The 24,336-nt window shown below is 41.9% G+C and overlaps 1 protein-coding gene across 1 annotated transcript in view; it reads right to left on the bottom strand.

Moving 5' to 3' along the window:
• Nucleotides 1-24,336, bottom strand: part of CD151 (CD151 molecule (Raph blood group)) — a 50,549-nt gene that overhangs the window by 13,070 nt on the left and 13,143 nt on the right. Inside the window, exons 2-4 of the mRNA XM_063117100.1 lie at nt 15,239-15,340; nt 12,766-12,957; nt 1,909-1,983 (exon numbers count right to left, since the gene is read on the bottom strand). Coding sequence (XP_062973170.1) covers nt 1,909-1,983; nt 12,766-12,957; nt 15,239-15,322 — 351 coding nt within the window. The 5' untranslated portion in view covers nt 15,323-15,340. The remainder of the gene's footprint in view (nt 1-1,908; nt 1,984-12,765; nt 12,958-15,238; nt 15,341-24,336) is intronic.

The raw sequence follows: 24,336 nt of genomic DNA, 5'->3' as shown, positions 1-24,336 counted from the left end.
GAAAGGAGGCTTGCACGGGAGGGGAGGCATACAGTGAAAAGGAGGCTTGAAAGAAAAATAGGATCCACAGGACTGTTAGTGTCCCTCCCCAGACCACAAATCCCAGCATGCTATGCCACCCCCTCATCATCATCATCAAAACTGATGCCAGATCCCTTTAGCCTTAGATTATATTGTCCAGAGGCAGATACCAGTGCTGATTGAAATAAGGACACTGCTGTGTATTATTCCACTAGTACACATCATGTGTGTTTATTTATTTATTTACTTACAATATTTAAATACCGCTCAATTATCTAAAATAAATTCCAGACCAATGAACATAGGTATAAATCCTCAGCTACATGCAAAGAATATACCATCCTCAAACATCTCGACAAGAGTGCCTTCTCCAGGGGCAGTGGGAGGCTAGAAACCATTGAGATGAAACCTGGAGTCCAGTCCTGGGATGACTTTTGTCAGAAGGCACAAGTCCCTTTTGTAAAAGGGGATGGGGATACATCTCCTGAGCTAAAATATTCTGTCGCACACACATCTTCCTACTATTCTTGGGCCACCCGAGTTGTATACTTGTAAGTGAATGCTGATATGTCAATCATACCATTATGATTTTAAGGGTGAAATCCTATGCATGTTTAGACAGAGAAAAGTTCCATGCTGTCTGGGGCATGCTGGGAATTGTAGGATTTTTTTCTGTCTAAATATGCATAGGATTTGCAACATTTCTGTCCACCCTGCAATTTATTAGGGATTATTTATACAATAGGAGGTGCTGCAGTAACAGTAGCCTTGTGCTAGTAAGAAAATCATTTTTAGGCTATTCTTCTAAAGTAGAAGCAATCAGATACTTAGTCATTCCATTTCATACTACTTTGTCAAGGGGGAAGAAAGAAAGGCAACCTAAGGAAATTTGTATTCCGGGCACAGATGCAGCTAGCCAGATGCTTCGTTAGAGGGTATTTTCACACATCATGAAACAGGCTCAGGATCAATTCAATGCTGATCAATTTCATGCTATATTAAATTGGCAAACACAGAACATTATGGGGATTGGCGGGCAAAAATCATTCCAGGTTGTTGCTTTTAAATCAGACTGCTATAAATCTAGTTTTTTGTTGTTTTTAAAGGAACATACTGTGGGAAGCTGCCTTATACTGAGTCAGAACATGGTCCATGTAGCCCAGTACTGTCAACATGGGCTGGCAGCAGTGTCTCCCCAGGGTTTCAGGCAGGATTTTTTTTCCTGCCCTACCTGGAGATGCTGAGGATCGAACCTGGGACCTTCTGCATGCAAACCAGGTGCTCTGCCATTGAGCTATGGTCCTTCTGATCACCATCATGGTAACATTTGTTGTTTGGGCCAATTGCTGTGTATGAAAGCACCTAAATAGGGTTTATAACAAAACACATTCTATACACTAGAGCAGAACACTTGAGAGAAAAAGAGAAGGAAAAGAGGGGCTCATATCACCAATTGCAATCAAACTCTCCCACCATTTGCAGTATAACTTCCTCTAATACAGACACGGTCAATTCAGGATGTCATTCTCTTGATCCCAGCGGGCTTTTAGGGTGGTGCAACAGTTTGTCCTATAAGAAGCCACATCCGGCAGCAGACATGCTTAGAGGGACATTGTGATAGGGTTTGGAGGAGACTCCGCCATGGCGTGCACCTGTCACATTGCTGCCGCTGCCGCAGTAAAGGCAGTGCTGGCTTGCATTGGGCGGCGGGGGTGGGTGGGAAGTGGCATGCAGAGAAACCACATCGCAATAACAGATGGGACTTGCAGATGGGAACAGGGAAAGGGTGTATGTTTGTGTTTTGATGAAGTGCATCGGGAGATGACCTGTGGGGTAGCCTGAACAACAAACTGAGCCCTTTGCTAGCCGTTCATGACAGTGGCTTACCTGCTGGTAATAGACATAGGCCAGGATCCCAGCAATTATCTCAAGCAGGAAGATGCACAGCAGCAATATAAAATACTGCAAACAGAAAATGAAAGAATAAGTTAAAACAGAGCATAACGTCGCAGGCAAAATACGATGCAGGAATCTATCTGTGAAGCCAGGAGGAAACACTATAGCTTCACTTTTCCCATAAAAGTATGCCGTTGACAAACAAGCAGAGTTGGGGGGGGGGAATGCTTAATGCCCAGAGAATGAGTAGAGCAGAAAAGGAAAAGAGACACACCAACACTCAGTGGCATAACTGGAGGGGAAGTGGAAAATTTGAGGGTTGGGGTTCCAACTGCCCGATCTAGGATTGGAGAGAATTTTTTGTTCTAGGTTTCTGACTTTTAGTCATTATTTTATGATATCATCAGGAAAAAGTCCCCTGATGAGCAGGAAGGGAATGTCCCTCCCCCACTCACTTCATCAGATTGGCCTGGTCAGATCTGAATATTAATAGCCAGAGCTACTATTGTTTCACAAAAATAAGGTGATGTGGAGAATTTCTAGGCAAAACAGGCCTAAAACAGAGCAACCAGCGGCTCAATACTACCATGAAGTCTACAGATCTTGCAGGTTCAGAGACCAGTAAAGGTGCCTGCTACTCCAAGGTGACTTTGAAAAATGCTGAAGTACAAGGGAAAATGAGAATCAGATCAATTACTGCAGGCTCATCCCATCTTTCCTTCAAGAAGCTCAGAGCATGTATAGAGGGTTTTCCAGGCAGTCTCCATCCACATTCTTCCCTGAACCCCCTGTGGTCAAGAATAAAGGCAAATGCAGATCACAGCCCCAGAAGCTGCTGCTGTTGAGCTGTGGCCGCAGGCTTACTAACTAACATGAACTAACAATAACGAACACTAAATTGGGAAGAAGGGGTGAAGACATGAGAGAATCTCAAACACACCTCTAACTGAAGGAATAATTCCAAAATAGAGTAAAATAAAAATGAGAAATGGTACGAGAGAAGCACTCCGTGCATTTCTGGATTTAAATCATTATGATCTAACAGGACAGATCACGCCAAGTTCCAGAAGGCTCATTTTGCTTAGAAGCAAAGTGAACTGATATTTTGATTGTCATTTTTCAACGAGATCGGATAGCCTTGCTTATATATTAAGAGGAAAGTCTTCCTCTACTGAAACTGTTGAGTACAACAAAATATGGGACACAGTTGCAATAGACATTGCACCAAGCAAGATTATTGGACAGTTGTGGTGTCTGTTAAGTATATGAAAAGAAATACTTGCTTAGTCATTAAAATTGTGTGTGTATGGCTATCTCAGGGTTAAACAGAGAAAGTCTATCTGTGGGCAATTACCTTGAGATAGAGGCTGTTCTGGGAACCTTGCCAAGATTCTAAGTTAGCCTCATCACAGCTGTATGTAATGTAGATAAGAATTGTGTAAGATGTGTATATAGTTTCTCACTTTGTAAAATGGAACTGATCACTGCTCTATGATCACTGCTCTCTGTGTATGCCTCAGTGTGCTGATCTGAACTGATCTGAATTGAACTGCACAGAAGCCTGAAGGAAATAAACCAGCTCTGCTGTGTAAGACCTGCGTGATGTGTGTTTGTTTCTGAGCACAAACAGAGTTCCAGAGAGAGAAAAGTTCTGGCACAATAACCCAACAAAGGTTATGGGCCCAGCCCAGTCCAGGCAAGCCTACGCCAGCCTAATCCAGGCAGAAGAACCAGAACTTGATGGGAACGGTGCAGTATCAGAACCAGGAGTCTGCTAAAACAGAAAACTGTTGATGAAGGAAGACATCAAGCTAAAGCCAGTGCTGCAAAGTGAGGAAAAATCTCAGTCGGCTGACTCTGAGGAGGACTCTGAGCAGGAGGACGGTGAGATACCAATTCCTAAAGCAGAGGGAATGGCAGGAGCTAATATGTCTGGTTTGCATCAATTGTTGGAAAAGCTGAATGACTCTAACTATGCATTATGGTCTTACAAAATGCAAATGTATCTGATTCAGGATGAACTGTGGTATGTAGTCACAGAGGATCCACCAGATAGAGCAGATCCACAGAATGCTAAATGGTTTAAGGACGATGCAAAAGCAATGGCAGTTATTGCATTGGCTGTGGAAGACTCTCAAATTTCCTTCATTCAGTTTTTGAATACATCAAAAGAGTGCTGGAATGCACTACAAGCTGTATATCAAAGAGAAACAGCGGGCAGTAAAGTAATTCTAACCCGGAAACTGTATGGAATGAAGCTGAAACCAGGGGAGTCTATGTCAAACCATTTGAAAAGCATGAGAGAAATCTTCAATCAACTCAGGGCACGAGGGATGGAGTTTACAACTATACACCAAGTCTATGTGATTTTGTCAAGTCTTGATTCATCGTACGACGCGGTTGTCACCATGATGGAAAGTCAAGAGGAGAAAAATTTAACCCTCGAGTATGTAGCTGGAAAACTACTGGAAACCTATGAAAGAAGACAAGCTTCAAAACAACAGAGCTTTAAACTTCCTGTGGCTGAATTTCAACAAAGCCATAAATCTTCTGATGTGGTGGCTGCATTAAAGGCAAGGAAATGCTTTAATTGTGGTTCCACAGAACATTTACGGCGGGATTGCAACAACAACAAGAAGAAAAAGCAGTCAACAGCAAAGTGGAGAGAAGAGAACAACATGAATGAAGCTGAATCAACAAAGAAGTGTCTTCTAGCAAGAGTCAAAGAGACAATGAATCCTTGGTTTTTGGACTCTGGGGCTTCAATAAGTATGGCAAAAGACAAACTTTCATTTGTAACCTTGGAAACTTCTACTTCAGAGCAAAAGTGTGTTACCCTTGCAAATGGAACAAAAATCCAGATTTGTGGTGTGGGTAATGTATATTTTGATTGTCTCGGAGTTGAACTACAAAGTGTTTTATATGTACCAGAATTAGAAACAAACCTTCTAAGTGTGTTTCAGTTAACAGAAATGGGGTATGAGGTTTGTTTTACTGAAGAAAATTGTACTATAAAACAGGGAAACAAGGTGTGTGTGCAGGGAATAATGAAAGAATCTTTGTATGTGATTAATACTTGTACAGAAAATGAAGTTGTAGCCAGCAAAGTCACAACAAAAACAATAGCCAATTGCAAACCACACCAAGAGTGTATCCATTTAACTCATAAAAGGTTTGGTCATGCTAACTATAAAACAATTTCTAAGATTCCAGAATTGTGTGAAGGGGTGAAAATCAAACCATGTTCTAACTATGTAGAATGTAATGTATGCAGTGAAACCAAGTGTCATAAGTCAAACATTCCAAAACATAGTGAGAGAACAACAAAAAGAATTTTTGAATTAATTCATGCAGATCTTGCAGGTCCTTTTGAGACAAGTCAAGGAGGAAACAAATTTTTCTTGTCTGTTGTTGATGATTACAGTAGATTTGGATTTGTGTATGTGTTAAAACAGAAGAGTGAAACTTTTGGAAAGTTCAAAGCCTTTGTTAAGTGGAGTAAAAATAGATTTAAAGAACCTATAGCTAATCTAAGAACGGACCGGGGAGGTGAATTTCTCAGCAACCAATTTAAAAAATTCCTCAGTGATGAGGGTATACAACATGACCTTACTGCTCCATATTCACCATTTCAAAATGGAGTTGCAGAAAGGAAAAACAGAACCTTGCAGAACATGTTAAGAGCTCTATTGAAAGAGTCAGGATTGTCTAATCTGTTCTGGGCAGAAGCTTTGTCCACCTCAAATTATTTGTTAAACAGGCTTTACCACTCTGTACATGAAAAAACTCCATATGAAATGTTTTACAAAAGAAAACCTAGAGTGTCACATATACGGGTTTTTGGAAGTAAATGTTTTGCTCATGTTCAGAAAGAAAACAGACCAGGAAAGCTAGCTCAAAGAGGTTTGGAATGTAAACTGTTGGGATATGATACACAAACAAAAGGCTATCGTTTGTGGTCTCCATATCACAAAAGTGTAATTGTGAGCAGAGATGTAGTCTTTCATGAACAAATGCAGGAAACAAAACAGTATGTAAGTTTGCCTGTAGAACAGAAAGCTGTAGAAACAGAAGAAATTCCTGAACAATCTCAGCAAGAGAGGGAGGGGGAAGAAACTGTAAAGGAGGAAACTATGCCTGTAACTATGCCAAAGCGACCAGAAAGGGAACGCAAAGCTCCAATTCGTTACTCAGATGAATACCAAAGCAAACAGGTTTCTCATAGAGCTTTACTAATAGCCTATGAACCTACTTCATTTGAGGAAATTCAGGAGATGGAACCTACAGAAGCTCAGGGCTGGCATGAAGCAATGTCAGAGGAAATCAGAGCAATGGAAAAAAATGAAACGTGGGAGCTAGTACCTTTACCTGAAGGTCGTAAAGCCATTACCTGTAAATGGGTATTCAAAGTAAAACAAAATGAGAAAGGACAGGTGGAACGTTACAAGAAAACAAAATTGTGTAGCAACCTCTAGTGCAGAAGCAGAATATAACAGCTTATCTCTAGCTTGTAATGAGATTGAGTGGTATAAACAATTATTTGCTGATCTAAGGTTGGAAATTGAGACACCAGTAACCATATTTGAGGATAATCAGGCATGTATTAGTATGGCTACATCTGAAAAGTGTAAACCAAGAACTAAACATGTGGATGTTCGTTATTCTCATGTGAAAGATATAATTCAGAAGGGCTGGATTAAGCTTGAATATTGTCCATCTGAAATGATGTTGGCTGATTTATTCACAAAACCAGTATCAATGGTAAAACACAAAGAGATGCTTTTAAAGCTGGGTCTCAGATTGTAACACAATTTAAACAACATGCGCAAGAGGAGGACTGTTAAGTATATGAAAAGAAATACTTGCTTAGTCATTAAAATTGTGTGTGTATGGCTATCTCAGGGTTAAACAGAGAAAGTCTATCTGTGGGCAATTACCTTGAGATAGAGGCTGTTCTGGGAACCTTGCCAAGATTCTAAGTTAGCCTCATCACAGCTGTATGTAATGTAGATAAGAATTGTGTAAGATGTGTATATAGTTTCTCACTTTGTAAAATGGAACTGATCACTGCTCTATGATCACTGCTCTCTGTGTATGCCTCAGTGTGCTGATCTGAACTGATCTGAATTGAACTGCACAGAAGCCTGAAGGAAATAAACCAGCTCTGCTGTGTAAGACCTGCGTGATGTGTGTTTGTTTCTGAGCACAAACAGAGTTCCAGAGAGAGAAAAGTTCTGGCACAATAACCCAACAGTGTCCTATTTTAAATTATGATCCAAAGTGGTCTCCAGCCATTTTCCCTTCCTTAAAGCAATTCATACTAGCCGTGCCCCTGCCAGCACCATAAGCTACATAGGCCACATCTGAACTAAGTGCAGACATTATTTTCACTAACTGTCAGCATGCAGATATCATTAGATGCAACAGCAAAAACAATGCAGCTAACAAAAGAAACCACCTTACGTTGAGTCAGCTCCATTTCACCTATTATCATCTATTCTGGCTGGCAGAGGATCTCAAAAATGACAGGCAGAGGTCTTTTCCAGCCCTGCTATCTAAGATCCTTTTAACTGAAGACGCTGGGGATTGAACCTGGGACCTTCTGCATGCAAAGCATGTGCTCTACCACTGAGCTATGTCTCCGCCCCCCCCTTCCCAGTTTTCACAGCTGCGATTCCTACTTCTCTCTTGCCAATGCCACTGGTCTTGAAATACAAGCCCTTCAGCTGACATCATTAGAAACTCATCGCAAGCTTGTTAGGTGACAGTGGAATGCTTAATTGCCGAGGGCAGAGGGGATTTTGGAATAGCTGAGCTTCTTGAAGCTCCCAACTTGACAAAAGTCAACAACGTGCCGGCAGCAGCACAGAAACAGCTTCAGGAACTTCAGACTGAACAGTCAAGTCATTGCTTCGAAAGAAGAATAGCATGTGTGCTACAAGGCGAGAAGGGTTTCCCTGCCCAGATTGCGCAGAGACCCCCTAAAAACAGAAAATCAATCAATTACCCCTGGAGCTTGAACTAGACTGAGATTCTGTATCTGTTTGGCCCTTACAACAGCCAAAAGACCTATACTATCACATTGGAAGGACAAATGCTCACCTCCCATAACGCAATCGACTGAGGACCTAATAACACTATCAACTTTTGAACGGATGTTATATAGGTGCAATTTGCAAGTGGATAAATACATGGATATCTGGTCAGCTTTTCTTGAAACCTATGTATAACTCTCCCCCCCCCCTTTTTTTTTTTTTTTGAATGAATGGTACAGATGATGAAAAATGACCATATTCCTATATATGTAAAAAAAAATTCTTTACATGATGTATTTTCTGTTCTGTTTTGTTGATATTCATAATGAAAAGGGGGGAGAAAAGTTAGTCTAACATTTAGCACATTATTCCCCATTCCATTCAACTCTTCCTCGCATATATTTTCTAGCATGGCATATGTCTCAACAGAAACTTGCATATTTGCCTGCGAATGAATTTGTGTAAATTTTGAAAAAGTAAAATAAAAATCTAGAAGTCCGTGGACTCCATGCAGCCTGGAGACACCGGTTCATAGCAGATCCCACAGATTGGATTCTTAGAAATCTGAAAATTTAGTCCATCTTGAATTTCTCCAGCACACATATTCCTGGGGGTAATTTACAAATTCATTGCAGCAAATCATTGTCCTGCACTCTAGTGATAGAGATATTTCCATATTTAGACTACTGGATCAAGTCCTCTTTTTCAGCCCCTCTTGGAACCAGCAGCTTAGCAAGACAAATGGCTCAATCCTGGCAAGATGGGGGCACTCTTGGTAGGTGGCGTGTCTGTTCAGGGAAGTGGTGTTCAAGCTGTTCTGGATGGTGTTGCACTCTAACCTCAGGATAGACTACTGCAATATGTTGTATGTGGGGTTACCTGCAGTTAATGTAGAAACTGCAGTTAGCTTAATACAGAAGCTACTTTGCTAACTGGGACGAGGCATAGAGAACCCATTTTGCCATTGCTTTAAGACCTTTTCTGGCTTCTGGTCTGATTTTGAGCACAATTCAAAGTGCTGGTGTTCACCTTTAAAGCCCTAAATGGCTTGGGGCCTGAGTACATGAAGAATTGCCTTCTACAACAACCTGCTTGTGTACTTAGATCAGGAGCATTCTCACATAATGGCTAAAAATGGGAAGGGGCTTGCCCATTCCCAAAATGGCTACCATAGTTGAGCATGGCTGGTCACAAAACACTCACTTCCCAGAAGGCAAACTGGTGAGACTAAATGAAAAGCAGCTTATCCGAGAACCTAAGTACAAGGCAGAGATGGGATCTGAGCTCCAAAACATGAAACCAGACTTTTGAACCAAACAGGTGGCACTGCAGGACAGCACTTCACCTTGCAGCAGGCTGCCCCCCCTCCCAGTTAAAAAAAACCCTATTACTATTTTTAACTCTTAAAAAAAAAAAAAACCTAGGAGAAGCATACGGCCAGGTGACCATCAAAATAGGTATCTATTTATTATTTATTTAATACATTTATATCCCACCTTTTTTCCTCCAAGGAACCCAAGGCGGTGTACATAATCCTTCTCATCTTCTCCATTTTATCCTCACAACAACAACCTTGTGAGGTAGGTTGGGATGAGAGTCTGTGACTGGCCCAAAGTCACCCAGCGGGTTTCCATGCTGAGTGGGGACTAGAACCCAGATCTCCCGACTCTCAGTCCAACACTTTAGCCACTGCGCTACACTGGCTCTGTAGGCACATTGGTGTGCATGGACACCAAATAGAAGACTCAGACATAGGCCCTTCTCCAGATCCCCTACCATTTGAGGTAGGACAAGTGATGACTGAGACTAGGGCCTTCTTCATTGTGATGTCCTATCTAAGGAAGGCTCTCCACGGAGAGGCATGCCTAGCCCCTAGGATGCTTCCAGACAAAGATTTTATTATGCAATCCAACACGGAATTTTACAGGTGTTCCAGACAATATCACTGTCTTCCATTTGTACTTTCCTATGTTTTCTTGCCCCTGCTTCCATCCTTTTTTCTACCACAAAAAATCAGTTAAGAAAGGAAAGAGAGAATAGCTGCAGAAGACCTTTTGAGTGGTAGTGCTAAGGGCTGTCCCTCTGGAAGTACTCCCAATCTTATCTCTTGTCAGAACTAACTGAAGAAGTTGAAGATGGAGAATCAGTGTGGAGTAATGGTTAGAGTGTTGGACTGGGACTCGGAAGATCCAGGTTCAAATCTCCACATGACCACAACATTCACAGGATGACTTTGGATGACAGACAAGGTTGTTTTGAGGATGGGGAAGAGATTGGTATTGGAACCCTTGGATATATCCTTGGAGGATGTAAACAAATGAATATATAAATGAACGAGACTCCCCACACCCTGCCTGCATTTTAATTCCAGTGTTGCATGCCCTTTGTTGTTTTAAGATAGTCTTTTCTTTTTAAGACAGATGTGGTGTTTATTCTTTTGTTTTTATGCTGTTTAGTAGGCAAAGGTTGCCTTTTTGCCTTTTATTGCTTTTGTGTGTTTTGTTTTTTCTTAGTTAGCTTCCCCGGATATAAATTTATTTATATATATAAAAAGCTAGGAGTATTTCTCTGCCAGACAGGCTTTAGTCTGGCAGCACAATCTCAGGCAGTCACTCATTCCACCCCACCCCCAGAAGGTCTGCTGAAGCCTCAGACCATCTGCATGCTTGGACAAGATATCTTTTCATGCCATGGGCATGAGTAACCTAACAGAAAGCCGCCTAACCAAAGGCTGAACTCCATGCAGATGGGAGACTGAAATAGAACAGAAAGACGCCTTCACCCAAGGAGGATTGTTCCTCTTTTGCTGGGGGTAGGTTAAGCAATGCTACTGACATCATCTGTCAGACTGATGCATTAGGAAACACCCAGCCAATGAGCTGGAAAGCTGTTCTTTCCTGCGCTAGTGTTCTCACATTACCTCACTGAAAGTCTGCTTCTCCTCTGCACCACACCACGCCCACACCCACACACCAATGAGGTTACATTTGGTCCTCTGCTACAGCAAAATGATCAGAGCTGACACAGATAGGTCCCGATTTAAATGGGCACAGCTCTAGAACATCGGAGACCTATGCATCACAACAGCTTTCCTCCATAGGAGTCCTTCCCCACCCCCCATTGTGATTTGGCAATCCCAAAGACAATTTGCTGCAGTGGTGATTATGTTCACAGAACTCGTCAGGGTTGCTGGAAGGCAATGGGAGCCCAGCCATCTCTTCGCTCTTTACCACCCACTTCTTGGCCAGATAATCCAGCCTACAGCATGCCACAAGCAACGAACATGATGCACCATACCGGAGTGTCTGCAGAGTAAACAACTTCAGATGACTCAAGCACGTTATCAAAGCCGCACACGCTACGGAAGGGGGAGGGGGAAAGAGAATCTGGCAGGGTCATGTAAGCTGGAGGAAAAATATTCCTTGCCAGTTGAGGAGGATAAAAGCAATAACCAGCTTAAATCAAAACCTATCTACTATGGTATCTTCAAAGAAAGTTTTACAGAGGCCACAAGTACTCCCTACCAAACATCTTGAATGTTGTTACGGCAGCACCTGACACGGCGATGTGGGGAAGGGGGAGACCCAATGAGCCACTTAAGTAAGACTATTTCTGCTGTGGCACCCTGGCTGTGGAATGAGCTTCCTAGGGAGGTTCACCTGGCATCTACATTATACTCTTTCCTGCACCAGGTTAAGAGGTTTTTACTTTTCCAGTGTTTTACCAATTTACTATCCTAGTCTTTAACTTTGCTATTTTAAATCTCTGTGTTTCTGCTCGGTTTTATTCTGGTTGTACTTCTATATTGTGGTTTTCATATTATATTTCAGGCTGTACTTATGGTTTTAACATCTGTGAACCTTTTATAATAAATTCTTACAAAAGAGTGTTTGGGCTTTGAATAAGCAAGACCACATGAGACACACTCTCTGACCTGCACTCATCACAATGATCCACAAAATATCATGACTATTCTGTGTCATAATCTTGATGCTCAGTACAGAATAAAATTGGGATTTACCGGTTCATAGCCCTTTAGCCTTGTCGCAAAGATGCCCAGGATGCAAGCTGAGTTCAGAGTTGGCAGAAGCCTTTAAGCCAGATCAGCCTGGCCAGCCACAAAGTGTTTGTTGTGCACATTACTCAAGGCCAACTAAACCAGAGGCCAAGAGACAGGAGACAATAGATCTGTCACAACCAGCCACTCAGTGGAGGGAAGATAGGAACAAAAGGATCTTTTGTCTCCAAGAGACAATTATTAGTTTTCTGTGGCAAAACAACAAAAAAAAGGGCTGTACCAAATTTTTTCATCTGTAAATCCTGGCTTCAAAGGACAGAAACAAGAAAAATAAATAAGAAAGAGGACTCTCTGGTACAGTGAGCTATTGTGTGCATGCCAAAATGGAATGGTATGGTCTACAGGCCATGTCAGCTTCAGTATCATCACAAATCATGAGAAGCACTTCAGAAAGATCAAGACGACTTTGTCCTTACAGTACAGTGTTCTTTGTCCACGTCACCCATTGCTTTTTCTGCTCGGCATCAGGAAAGCATGCTGGTTCCCCCCAACACATTCAGCTGGAGCAAAACTGTTTTTCACTCTTCCATTGCAACACTACTCTTCTACACACTGCCTGCAATGCAGGCATTGCGAGTAACATGTCAGAAAGAGTAACATGTGAAGGATCCCTTTAGCCTGAGTCTCTCCAGCCCAAATATCTCTCTTTCTTAAGCCATCTTGACCTAGGCTGACCCAGTATGGCTCTCTGTGCCATTCTGTACAGAAAACACTGTTGATTCAAAGAAAACCCACCACTCTCAGTAGGTTCCGCTGCTCTCTGAACGTAGCACAGCAGCCCAAGATGCCGGTAATCATGACAACAACGCCTGCCACCACCAGGATGTACGCTGTGGCCATGTATGTGTTGGACTGCAGGAGGCTAATATAATCGCTCTTCTCCGCCAGGGTCCAGATGCCCACAGCCATCACGGCTCCACCTGCCAGCTTAGAAAGAAAGTCAAAGTCAGTAAAAAGCAGCTGGGGCTAAGGTTTCCTGTTTTTACACGAGACAGCACTACCTAGAGCAGGGATCTAGGCCTACAACTCCCATGATCCCATGGGCTATGCTGTCTAGGGCTGATGGGGAGTTGTAGGCCGGAGGGCCACAGGTTTCCCATCCCTGATCAAGTGGGACCACATACTGACTTCTGAATGGTGGCTCACCAAGGCCCAATACAGGATCTTTTGATGCCAAAGCTCCTACTGAATTCAAAGTGGATTGATGTCCAAGTGAAATATCACTTCATTCTCATTCTTGTCTGTCGCACAGGGCTGGGTGGGTTTATTAGGATTAGACCAATAAAACGGAAAGATTCATAATGTCAAATATGGCAAGGTCTGGATGGATGATCATTATGCATTACTAAACCTAACCATGTCCTTTTTCAGGCTCTGGTAAAAAGGAGTCTAGTCCATTAAGTAGGAATGTTGGCAAAAATTGTCCCAGCTCCTTTCGTGATCTGGAATCACCTCTGAAAGTTAACTGCTTACAGCCTTCTCGTTGTACTATGTATGCCAGGAGTGGGTCAACCCAAGGACCAAATTGGCTCTGGGCAAGTACGTTGGGGGTCACATGGCAGCAGTGGGCAGGGCAACATTGCAAAGTGGGTGGGGCCACCTCACTGCTGGCATGTGGTCACCAGACATTTATGATAGCCCAGACCCATTCTCATGCATACACATACACCCTTCCTTACTTGTTTAAAAAGCCTCCACTGGCACCAATGGAGTGTTTCTAAAAGCCTGACTGCAATGTGGGAGGGTAATTTTCAAGGGGGGGGGTCACAGCCTTCAGGAAGGGAATGAGTAACCCTTCACTCCACAGCAGCGACCCATGCCCAAAATGCCCCCAGTGCAGCAATTTGGAGTAGTGGTGCTTAAGCCTAAATACAACATGGGGGTAGCATTATCTGCCTGGGGAGAGGGGCTCACCACAGGCCATATCCAGCCCATACATGCAATTGAAAAGATAAGGTTGCAAAGACAAAAGTTTGCAAAAGGACATGTAATCCCATTTAGGGAGGAACCCTAATTGGGCTCTATACAAACAGGGAAATAGCTCATTAAACCACCTGAAATAACACACAAACACACATCTTTACACTTCATAGAATCAGAGAATAATAGAATTGGAAGGGGGCTAGAAGGCCACCCCTCTGCTCAATGCAGGAATCCACCTTAAAGCATACCTGACAGATGGCTGTCCAGCTGGCTCAACCCACAACCTCCCTAGGTAATTGGTTCCATTGTTGTACTGCTCTAACAGTCAGGAAGTTTTTCCTGATGTTCAGGCGGAATCTGGCTTCCTGTAACTTGAACCCATTATTCCATGTCCTGCACTCTGGGATGATCAAGAAGAGATCCTGGCCCTTCTCTGTGTGACAACCTTTCAAGCACTTTTAGAGTGCTGTCATGTCTCCCCTCAGTCTCCTCTTCTTAAGGTTAAACATACCCAGTTCTTTTAATCTGTCCTCATAGGGCTTTGTTTCCGGAACCCTGATCATCCTCATTGCCCTCCTCTGAACCCCCTCCAGCTTGTCTACATCCTTCTTGAAGAAGGGTCATGTACTTAAAGCGTCATGAAAGACCCTTTAAGTACAACAGTTTCTAAATGGTCTATTAGAACCTATCAATCTACTTCTAGCTATCAGAGTGTGGGCAGTGGTGGTAAAGGCAATTCAACACAAAGAGTTAAAATAACTCCTAATCCAGCATGTGGAAACAAGCACAACAAACAAAGCCTCTTCTATAAAAAACAACAACAATAAAATTAAGAGTTGGGAGCCTCTTTCCCCAACCATTAAGTGACTGTTTGTCTTCATGCCTCCTGTCAAGCATCTATGCAGGAAGAACAAATATACATATACATATAGTGGAAAAGACAGCTTAAAATAGTCATCTTTTGGGCACTTTTAATGGAAGCTATGGGAAGAATAGAATAAAGGCCAATATATGTTCAGGGAAAGAACATCATTCAGCCCTCCTAGACGTCTACCACTTCAGACTGCAGCCAGGGGAATGCATGATTGAATGTTCCTCCATCTTCAAAAAGCTAGCTCATTAGGAAGAAAAGTTCTAACCTGGCATGTGCTAGTTTTCTATGTGCAGGGATTTTCTCACATATAGCATCCAAACCTATTATTCCCAAGCTGCATTCTGAAGTTAGAGAGTCTGAGAAGTGCTGTGCTTTGTGAAATAATAATAGATTGGCTGTAAGGGACCTTACCCAGAAAAAGAAGTTGAAGATGAAGAGCAGATACTTGAGACAGATGGTCCCACATGTTTCCTTGTTTTCACCGTATTCACGCATCGTTGCAACTCAGCAGAACTGTGGAAGAGCAACAAGAAAAAGGAAGATCAACCCTTTGATGACCGCTGTGCAACTGTCTCCCATTCCCCCGGCTTCCTTTCTTCTGAGTTGCACTTTAAGAAAAACGTATGGAAAGAAACATACAACTGACAATACCACAGGCCACCCTGATGTAAACAGAAGATGCTGAGTCTGGCATTAAAGTCACCGAGACATGGAAGGTTCTAACCCACCACCATACCAGGGTATGATCCCAACGCGATGGTATGCGAAGTCAAACTTCCCCTGCAAATCTTAGTGGGAGTGGGTAACAGCATTCCTCAAATTATACTAGACTCAGGACATGTAAGGATTTATAAGCAACCGAAAGCACTTTGAATTGTGCCCAGAAAACCATAAAATGTCAGAGGCCAACATAAGAGAATTGGTCTTGTTCATATTTCTTCAGATCTTGGTGAGGAGCCGTAGCTTAGTGGTAGAGCAGTGGCAGAGATCTTTGCGTGCAGAAGATCTCTGTATCAACCCCTGGCTTCTCAAAGTAGGGCAAAGAAAGAATCCAGCCCAAAACCCTGGAGAGTTGCTGCCAGTTAGTATCGATAATACTGGGCTAGATTGACTGATGTTCTGATTCATCACAAGGCAGTTTCCTATATTTTTACATTTTCACATTTGAAAGCTATGCCATCTGTTCAGGAACTGGCATGTAGCACTAAATAGGTTGGCCAGGAGTGTCATGATGAGAATGGGCCAGTTCACACATCATGGTGGCAAATTGATGTGGAGCCCCTTCTGCTTTCTGTAAAAAAAAGCACCTCAAATTGACCTGATCAGAGTTTGTCAGTGTGATGGGCTGCATAACCCAGTGGTTAACCTAACAAGCCATGGGTTAACTGCTGAGTTGTTCAGTGCCTAATCAGTCCAGGTTTGCACATCACACTGACGACCTTTGATCACACCGATAGGAGCTTGTTTACAGAAATCGGAAGAGGCTTGCAGGTGGTCCACATCCCTGCAAATCATGAGTTAAATACCCCACAATTTGCCTGCAGTGACATGTGAACCGGATCAATGTGTCCATCTCCAAAGCCAATCTATTTCAGTCTGTCCCTTTTGCCCCCAATTACAACACACACAGGTTTTCTTTTTCTCATACAAGATGTGACAGCATTGTTGGCAGTAGACAGTGTTCACAAGCAAGAGGAGAGATTCAAAGATGACAGCATAAGTCCAAGATAGTATCAGGGAGAGAACAGCCAGGCTCAGTTCTTGGCATCCTGACAGTCCAGTCATCATGAAAAATTTCCACACAAAAAGTGATTTCAGATGCTCATTCGCCTTCAAACATCTCACCCCCATCTATTTTTCCTATGGATTTGCTACTTGTAAAGGATGAGAGATTTACTATCCCTGGAACAGAAACCTTTTGTTTATCTATAGAACAGATTACTCAGTGGTATCAGCCACTAAAGGGAACATCTGTGCTACAAAAATAATCCGGTTCAGCTGTTATTGTACCCTTCCCCAGGAATCCTGGGAACTGTAGTAGTTGTTGTTGTTTTTAAAGGTGCACACATTTTCTGTTAGCAATCCCCAGCATACACTCAGCACTACAATTCTGAGGGGGTGTTGCAGGAAACTAGGCCAGCAATCTTGGTTAGAAAACTCTGTGAAGTTTCCCACACACCTCATCCAACAGCTAACATCAGTAAGAACACATGGGTTTAAATTTTGAAGAACCTGTGTTTCTAATGGCTTCTAGGCTACTGCGCAACATAAAAGTAAAAGATATCGCAGTATTTTGGTACAATACTTGACCATTTTGTGCTGTATTGAACCAAAACATGGTACTTAATATGGAAACCCTTCCTGTTTAGATAGAAGGGCTGTGAGTTCAGCAATATTTCATTCAGGTAGTGGGAGGAATAGTTACAATTTCAAGGCTGAGGGATATTTCCTATAAAAGTAGGACAATAAGCTGATCAGACCCAAAGCCACTCTACAAATGCTCTGCATCTGGGAGGACTATTTGTAGCGCATATGCCACATGTGACCCCAGCCGCCATCCAAAATAATTTATTAAAAAAAAAAAATCCCTGAAAAAAATGGCATTTGTTGTGGCTACAGAGCACCCACAGGGTCAAAATGAGCAAAAATGCCCCCCCAGACCTCCCACAGTTCCCCATCTCTCCTCTACATCAAGATACTTGAAAGCACACAGAAACTTCTGGGAGCAAGACAAGCCTTATATCACCATCTCATACAACACTATGTTATCTTCTTGAACCAACAGGAAAGTCAGGTTGTTGTTACGATCTGACCAAACGCCAGCATTTGTTTTAAGAGGTCCAAAATGGAAGATTCTCAGAAGCACAATTTCGCTGCCCAATTTCCCCATCAGTCTTGTACCCACTTTCTTCTCACTCACTCCTTCTGTACTGTGTGGGGTCTAGTTCTGCTCTCCTCTGTAGCATGGGCAGAATGAATGTGATTTGCTGAACTGATCCAATATCAGCTCTATAGAAGCCCCATCTGTTGTGTATGATAAGCACTACACCATGACACAGCAAACTTGAAACGAGCTATATCGTTCCTTGCAGCCCTGCATGGAAGAAGTTGGCAGCATCATGTACAGTGGATGAGTGGCACAGGGCACCCAAAGAGGTACATGCCACTCAGCTGTTTTAAAATATTATATTTCCATTTTTAAAATGCAACCACCTAAGAAAATGCTTAACAGAAATTGATCGCTTGGCAAGACTTCTATGCATAGTATATACCATAATAGCTGCATTCTAATGCTTACCCTACCCTGTGCCTGTTTGCATTCTCTTCCCCTCCTTGTTGTTTTATTATGATTTTATTAGAATGTAAGCCTATGCAGCAGGGTCTTGCTATTTACTGTTTTACTCTGTACAGCACCATGTACATTGATGGTGCTATATAAATTAATAATAATAATAATAATAATAATAATAATCCCAGAGACTCAAGGCAGCTTTATAGATTAAAACATGTACAGTTAAAACATAGAGATATGCAAAATTAAAAATATAATTAAACATGCTGCAAATATTAAAACATTTAAAATACAATCATTATTTTTTTTAAAAAAAATCCACTGCATGCCCCTCCAAGAAGGAATGGAGCCACTGTAAAACTGTGCCTCCAAGTCCCATCCCAGCAAGGTGGCCAAGAAGGATACCATGGTCGATGGTATCGAAAGCCAGTGAGAGGTCCAGCAGAACCAGCAGGGACACACTCCCCCTGTCCAGTTCCCGGCATACATCATCCACCAAGGCAACCAAAGCTGTTTCTGTCCCATAACCAGGTCTGAAGCCAGATCAAAATGGATCTAGATAATCCCTCTCATCCAGAAATCCCTCGAATTGGGAGGCCACCACGTGCTCCAGTACCTTGCCCAAAAATTGAATATTGGAGACTGGTTCCTAAGTTCTGATTAATGCACATTAATCTGATCTATTGGCCAATATCTATTGACCTAATACCTTAAGACTGAGGTGGACAACTTACGGATCTCCAAATGTCATTGGGTTGCACCTCCCAGCACAGCCAATGTGGAGGAATGATGGGAGTTGCAATCCAACAACATCTGGAGGGCCACAAGTTGCCTACCTTTGATTTAGGACTACAGGAGATATTGTATGTCCACTCTTCTTACACATGTTTTTTGAAGCAGACTAGAGTTTTCAGATCACCCAGCATAGTTCTACTTGTACAGCAAGTAAGACTGGAGAAAGATAGTAAAGGGGGGACTCTCATTGTTTTTAGTGTTCTAGACAATGAGCAGCAGGAGGTTTATGAAGCATGGTGATTTATGCAGGGCTGGTGGCCAGTGAATCACAAAACAATCATTGCTGTCTCCAGGAACAGCATCTCATAGTACAACAAGACCGTTCTTGCATTTAAATTGGCAAGCTGAGAAGAACACTGCTGGAAATTAAACATGCTATGTAGGCCCATCCTGCATGTGTATTCTTTTCTTTGCCAGCTAAGAACAGACCAGACTTTTCCATAGCCCAGTGGAGAGGCAAAATCAGTCTATTTTTAGAAATTGGCTATCTAGCACCATTGCACTAACATTCCCACCCCAGGATTTTGCATTCAGGTAATCTGCATTTGCTGCCCATGGAATCTGCCCATGGAATCTGAAGTACAATCTACATATATTACACAAATTAAGACAGTGATCTTAGTGCTCTGGAACTCTCTTCCCAGGGAAGCTAGATTGGCTCCTTCCTTGATGTGCTTTTAGAAGCAGGCAAAAACTTCTTTGTTCTGGCAGGCCTTTGGCAAATAATCTGGGCCTCCGTCTATGCTAAGGACTTTTAAAATTGTTATGTATTTTAAATGTTTAATATTTTAATATTGTAATATACTTTGTTTTTAACTTTTGTATATTTCTTTTCATAGTTTTTAAAATGAATATGTTTTAAATTTTGTAAGACCGCCTTGAGGCCCAGTAATGGGCAAAAGGCGGGATACAAATAAATATAATAATAATAATAATAATAATAATAATAATAATAATAATAATACATAGCATATCTTCCTATGCTTCTGCAAGGAGAAGTGCCTTGCATGTAAGCCCCACCCCAACCATGAGAAATCCTGCTAAGTCCCTTGAATTTCTGAGATTCACCGTCTTGTTGCTTACATCAGTGGTTCCCAATTGGGGTCCGTGGCACCATTCACCTATTAGCTCTGCAAGGTCTGCATTTTAATAAAAGAAAATACGCCATCTCCCACACTCCATTTGCTTTGACAGTGATGTCATGCGTGAAAGCACCTGCGTGATTTAGCGACCTTATGTGGTGCAGAGTGGTAAAGCAGCAGTTTCTGCAGCTGAAACTCTCCCCACGGCCTGAGTTTGATCCCAGCGGAAGCTGGTTTCAGGCAGCCAGCTCGGGTCGACTCAGCCTTCCATCCTTCTGAGGTCGGTAAAATGAATACCCAGTTAGCTGGGGGAAAGGTAATCACGGCCGGGGAAGGCAACGGCAAACCACCCCACTATAAGGCCTGCCAAGAAAACATCAGCGAAAGCTGGCATCCCTCCAAGAGTCAGTAATGACTCAGTGCTTGCACGAGAGGTTCCTTTCCTTTCCTTTCCTTTCAGAGATTATTTCCCTGCACCTAATCCTGAAAATTTATGGATAAGGAATCCTTTTGAATGTGATGATGTACAACTAACAACTCTATCTGCAGAAGTGCAAGATGCATTTGTTGACGTGACTTATGATGGTTCATTGAAATCATTTTTCAAAGAATATAGACTGGACCAATTCTGGGTGAAGGTTTTTCCTGATTATAAGAAGTTAGGTGAAAAAGCTTTGAAACATCTAGTTCCCTTTTGTTCCACATATCTTTGTGAACAAACATTTTCGACATTTTGTTATATGAAGAACAAGCATAGAAATCAGCTTGATGTTGATCCAGATTTGCGATTAAACGTAGGAAATATTGAACCGGATGTGAAAGGGATTGTTCAGGACAAAAAGAGGCATGATTTCTCCCATCACATTTAGGTTTAAGTAGCTGCTAGACATGTCATAATTTGTTAAATTGTAAACTAGACGTTAGTAAAATTAAATTCGTCTTTATATTCCTAACTAAATCGTTGTCATTTTTGCGTGGTAATATCACAAATTTTATGGTCTGCTTTTTAGTATACCTAAAATCCTTTTCTTACTAGGGGCTACCCCTTATTTTCTCCGAAAAATTGCTTCGCACAGGTAACTACCATAGAGATAACAAAATTTTCAAAAGTAGGAGGGTCCATGGCTTGGCATTTGAAAAACAAGGGGTCCGCAGTACTTAGCTAATTGGGAACCACTGGCTTACATGGTTTTAAATTGGCTTGTACATTTCATTAGGGGAATGAAGCCCAGGATGGAGCCACCACAAGCAGGAGGAGAGAAATTACCTTCCTAGGCACACACACCCCACTCAAAAAAGCTTATAGGGAAGAGACATGGAGCTTTGAGTAGAGTTGGAGTGGTTCAGCCTTGAATGTGTTGCCCAGTCGGAAACTCAGAAATGCTCTCACCCAGATATTGATTGATAAGAACCTGATGGCAGGTTCTTTGTGTGAGCCTCAGCATAGCCCTTCACTCATTCCCCCTGCCTGTAGCTTTAGGCCTGGGGAGAAAAGGAACTACAGAGTTGAAAGAGATCACAAAAACGAACCCCATGCTGCAAAGGAGGCTTAATCCATCCACCAACAGATCAACCCACTCACTCCAAACTGCAACAGTGCCCCCATAAAAACAAGACAAACACAGGTGCTAATAACTCCAGAGGGCTCATGCAGTGCCTGGAGATCTGGGGTGCTCTGAACGGTGCCCTCAGCCCTCCCTGTCTGCCTGGATAGGCTGCATTTCATTCCAAGACACGTTGTTCTCATTCAGCATACACGGGTTGAGTTATTGGCTCAGCAGCACAAGATCATGCAAAGCACAACATGCAGAATTCTCTGGAGCTGTTTATACACATCTTGAGATGTGCATTATTAGCAAGATTACAAAAATCCTGCAGGCAACGTCTTCTTGATCTTTAAAAATACATCCAACATAAGTCGTGAAAGAGATTATCGACTAGTTTATCACAATTCTCCATGTTCAGTTTCCCAATTAATGATAACAGTAACCGGTTAAGGAAGGTTAAGGCAGAAAGTGGGAAGCATGAAGGAGCCACCCAACTCCTGGCTCCTTGGATTTTGGAAACGTAAGACCAATGGGGTAGTAAGCCTGGAACCAAATAAATGCATGCGTGTGTTGAGAAATCAGAAAAGCAAAAGTAGCAGAAGGGGGAATTTAGATCCCAGGCAGATCTAAATTTTTAGCACTATCCTTAAAAAGCACTGGAAAGAGGGCAATCTCTGCCAGGAAGTTCCATCCATTTGCCAAAACAGGAACAAGAGCTTTGCATAAAGCATTTATAATGAGGACGGCAGTCTTGATTAACTGATTTTAAAACATTTTGTTCAACTAAAAAGGTACCAACAAACAGGACAGCAGATATTTAATTTAAAAAAATATTTTAATGCACTTATAAAAACTGCCACCTTCTTAGAAAAGGCACTCCTTCCATGCTCAAGAGGTGTGGGAATGTCTCTTCTAAGATTATGCTTACTGAGATACATGCATGAATCATTTAAAAACAAATAAACTATTACGCTTTCTTTAGAAGTGATTGGATTTTCACATATGAAAAGTTATGTAGATTTAAATCAAGGTAATGCTTTTTTAAAAAAAAAAAAACACCAAACCCCCTAATATTCCTTTAATTATAACATTATGGCCCCATTCACAAGGCACCTTAAACCATGGCTTTAATCACAGTGGTTAAGCCAGGAAGCCAGGCCGCGTTCAGAAGACACCTTAAACCATGGCTTTAACTATGGTGAATAAAGCAAAAAGTCTTATTCACTGTGGTTAAAGCCATGGTTTAAGATGTCTTGTGAACACGGCCTGGCTTTCTGGCTTAACCACCGTGGTTCAAGCAATGTTTTAAGGTGTCTTCTGAACGGGACCAATATTAGTTAAAACTGAAGCTAGTTTACAATGTCTTGCTGTTATTTTAATAATGTATTATCTTTATATGTTTTAATCAGTTTTATGTATTTTGTAACATTTTTGTATTCTATGTTGTTCCCCATCTAGATCCAGAGGGAAAGGCGGGTAAGAAATAAATGTATTATTATTATTATTAATAATAATAATAATAATAATAATAATAATAATAATAATAATAATATACCAGCCATGTATATAACAACTCACCTAGTCACCGTAGGCAACCAGGAATTCCAGGCTGGCAAGTGAGAGGGGGTGACAGAGGAGGGATGGACTCGTCCATTCCTCCTTCTATTCACCTGGTTTCTATGAAAGCTGTGAAGGAAGGGAAGGTTGTCTCTCCTCTATACTGGCCTGTTTGGTAGAAAGGATTTCTCTTTTTTTTTTTACACTAACCTGCTAAGACAGCAGTATCCTATATATGTTGGATACCTTTCCATCCTTTGTAGCCAGCATAGAAAATGCAGCCTAGTAAAGAAATTGGCAAGCTAGTACCTTTTGTGGGCTTTTTACAGGGCTGCAATACACACACAAAATCAAAATTGGATATAACTCACATACTAGGGTTTAGAAAAATTGTCTACACCCCATACCTCATGGATGAGGAAACAAATGTTACATTTCAGTAGCTATTTAGAAGACAAGGTAGAGCGCAATAAATAAAAAAATGTCACAGCCTCTCCTCTTTTCTTCCACAACTCCTAGGAATTGTGAATCTTAGCCTATGTATTAAACACTGGATTTATGTTACAAAGGCACTTGCACTTTCATCCTTGTTCTGAAGTTCGCGTGGGGATGGCAATAAGCCAATGATAATTTGTTTCATATTTTATACAGTGTATTTGTACAGGCATTCGGTTTTTAGGATGTTGGAACCCATTAGTAACTAGACAGATTAGAAATGTACAATATAAATAATAAAATAAATATTGAGCATTCCAAACAGGGACTGAGGCAAAGAGAGAATGATCTGACCCAGGCTACACCTACGGAGCCCATTGCAGGAGGTAGGACCACACCTGGACCAGTCCTCTTTCAACTGGACTATTGTAAGTACAGCCAAGTCGCTTCCACTGTACCCACTGTGAGGATGCCTTGCCAATTAATGGTAAACATGAATCTACTCTGCAAAGTCATATGCTCACATAGTCATATAATTACAGACTAGATACATTTGTTGAGTCACACACACACACACCTCGCCTGCCACACCTGTCTCTACTTGTACAGCCACAAAGAAACCAGGTCCTGAAGCTATTTCTTCTTCACCTACCTTGAGGTTAGATCTAAACACAAAAAGGGAGCTTAGGAAACAAAGCCTGAGCAAATGTTACGTTTCAGTAGCTAGTTAGAAGACAAGGCAGAGAACAATGAGCAGCACAGATGCTGACAGAAAAAAATGTCAAAGTCTACCCCTAGGAA

Source organism: Elgaria multicarinata, chromosome 2 (genome assembly GCF_023053635.1).
Source record: "Elgaria multicarinata webbii isolate HBS135686 ecotype San Diego chromosome 2, rElgMul1.1.pri, whole genome shotgun sequence".
Lineage (NCBI taxonomy): Eukaryota > Metazoa > Chordata > Lepidosauria > Squamata > Anguidae > Elgaria > Elgaria multicarinata.
This window is presented reverse-complemented; position numbering and strand designations above follow the sequence as displayed.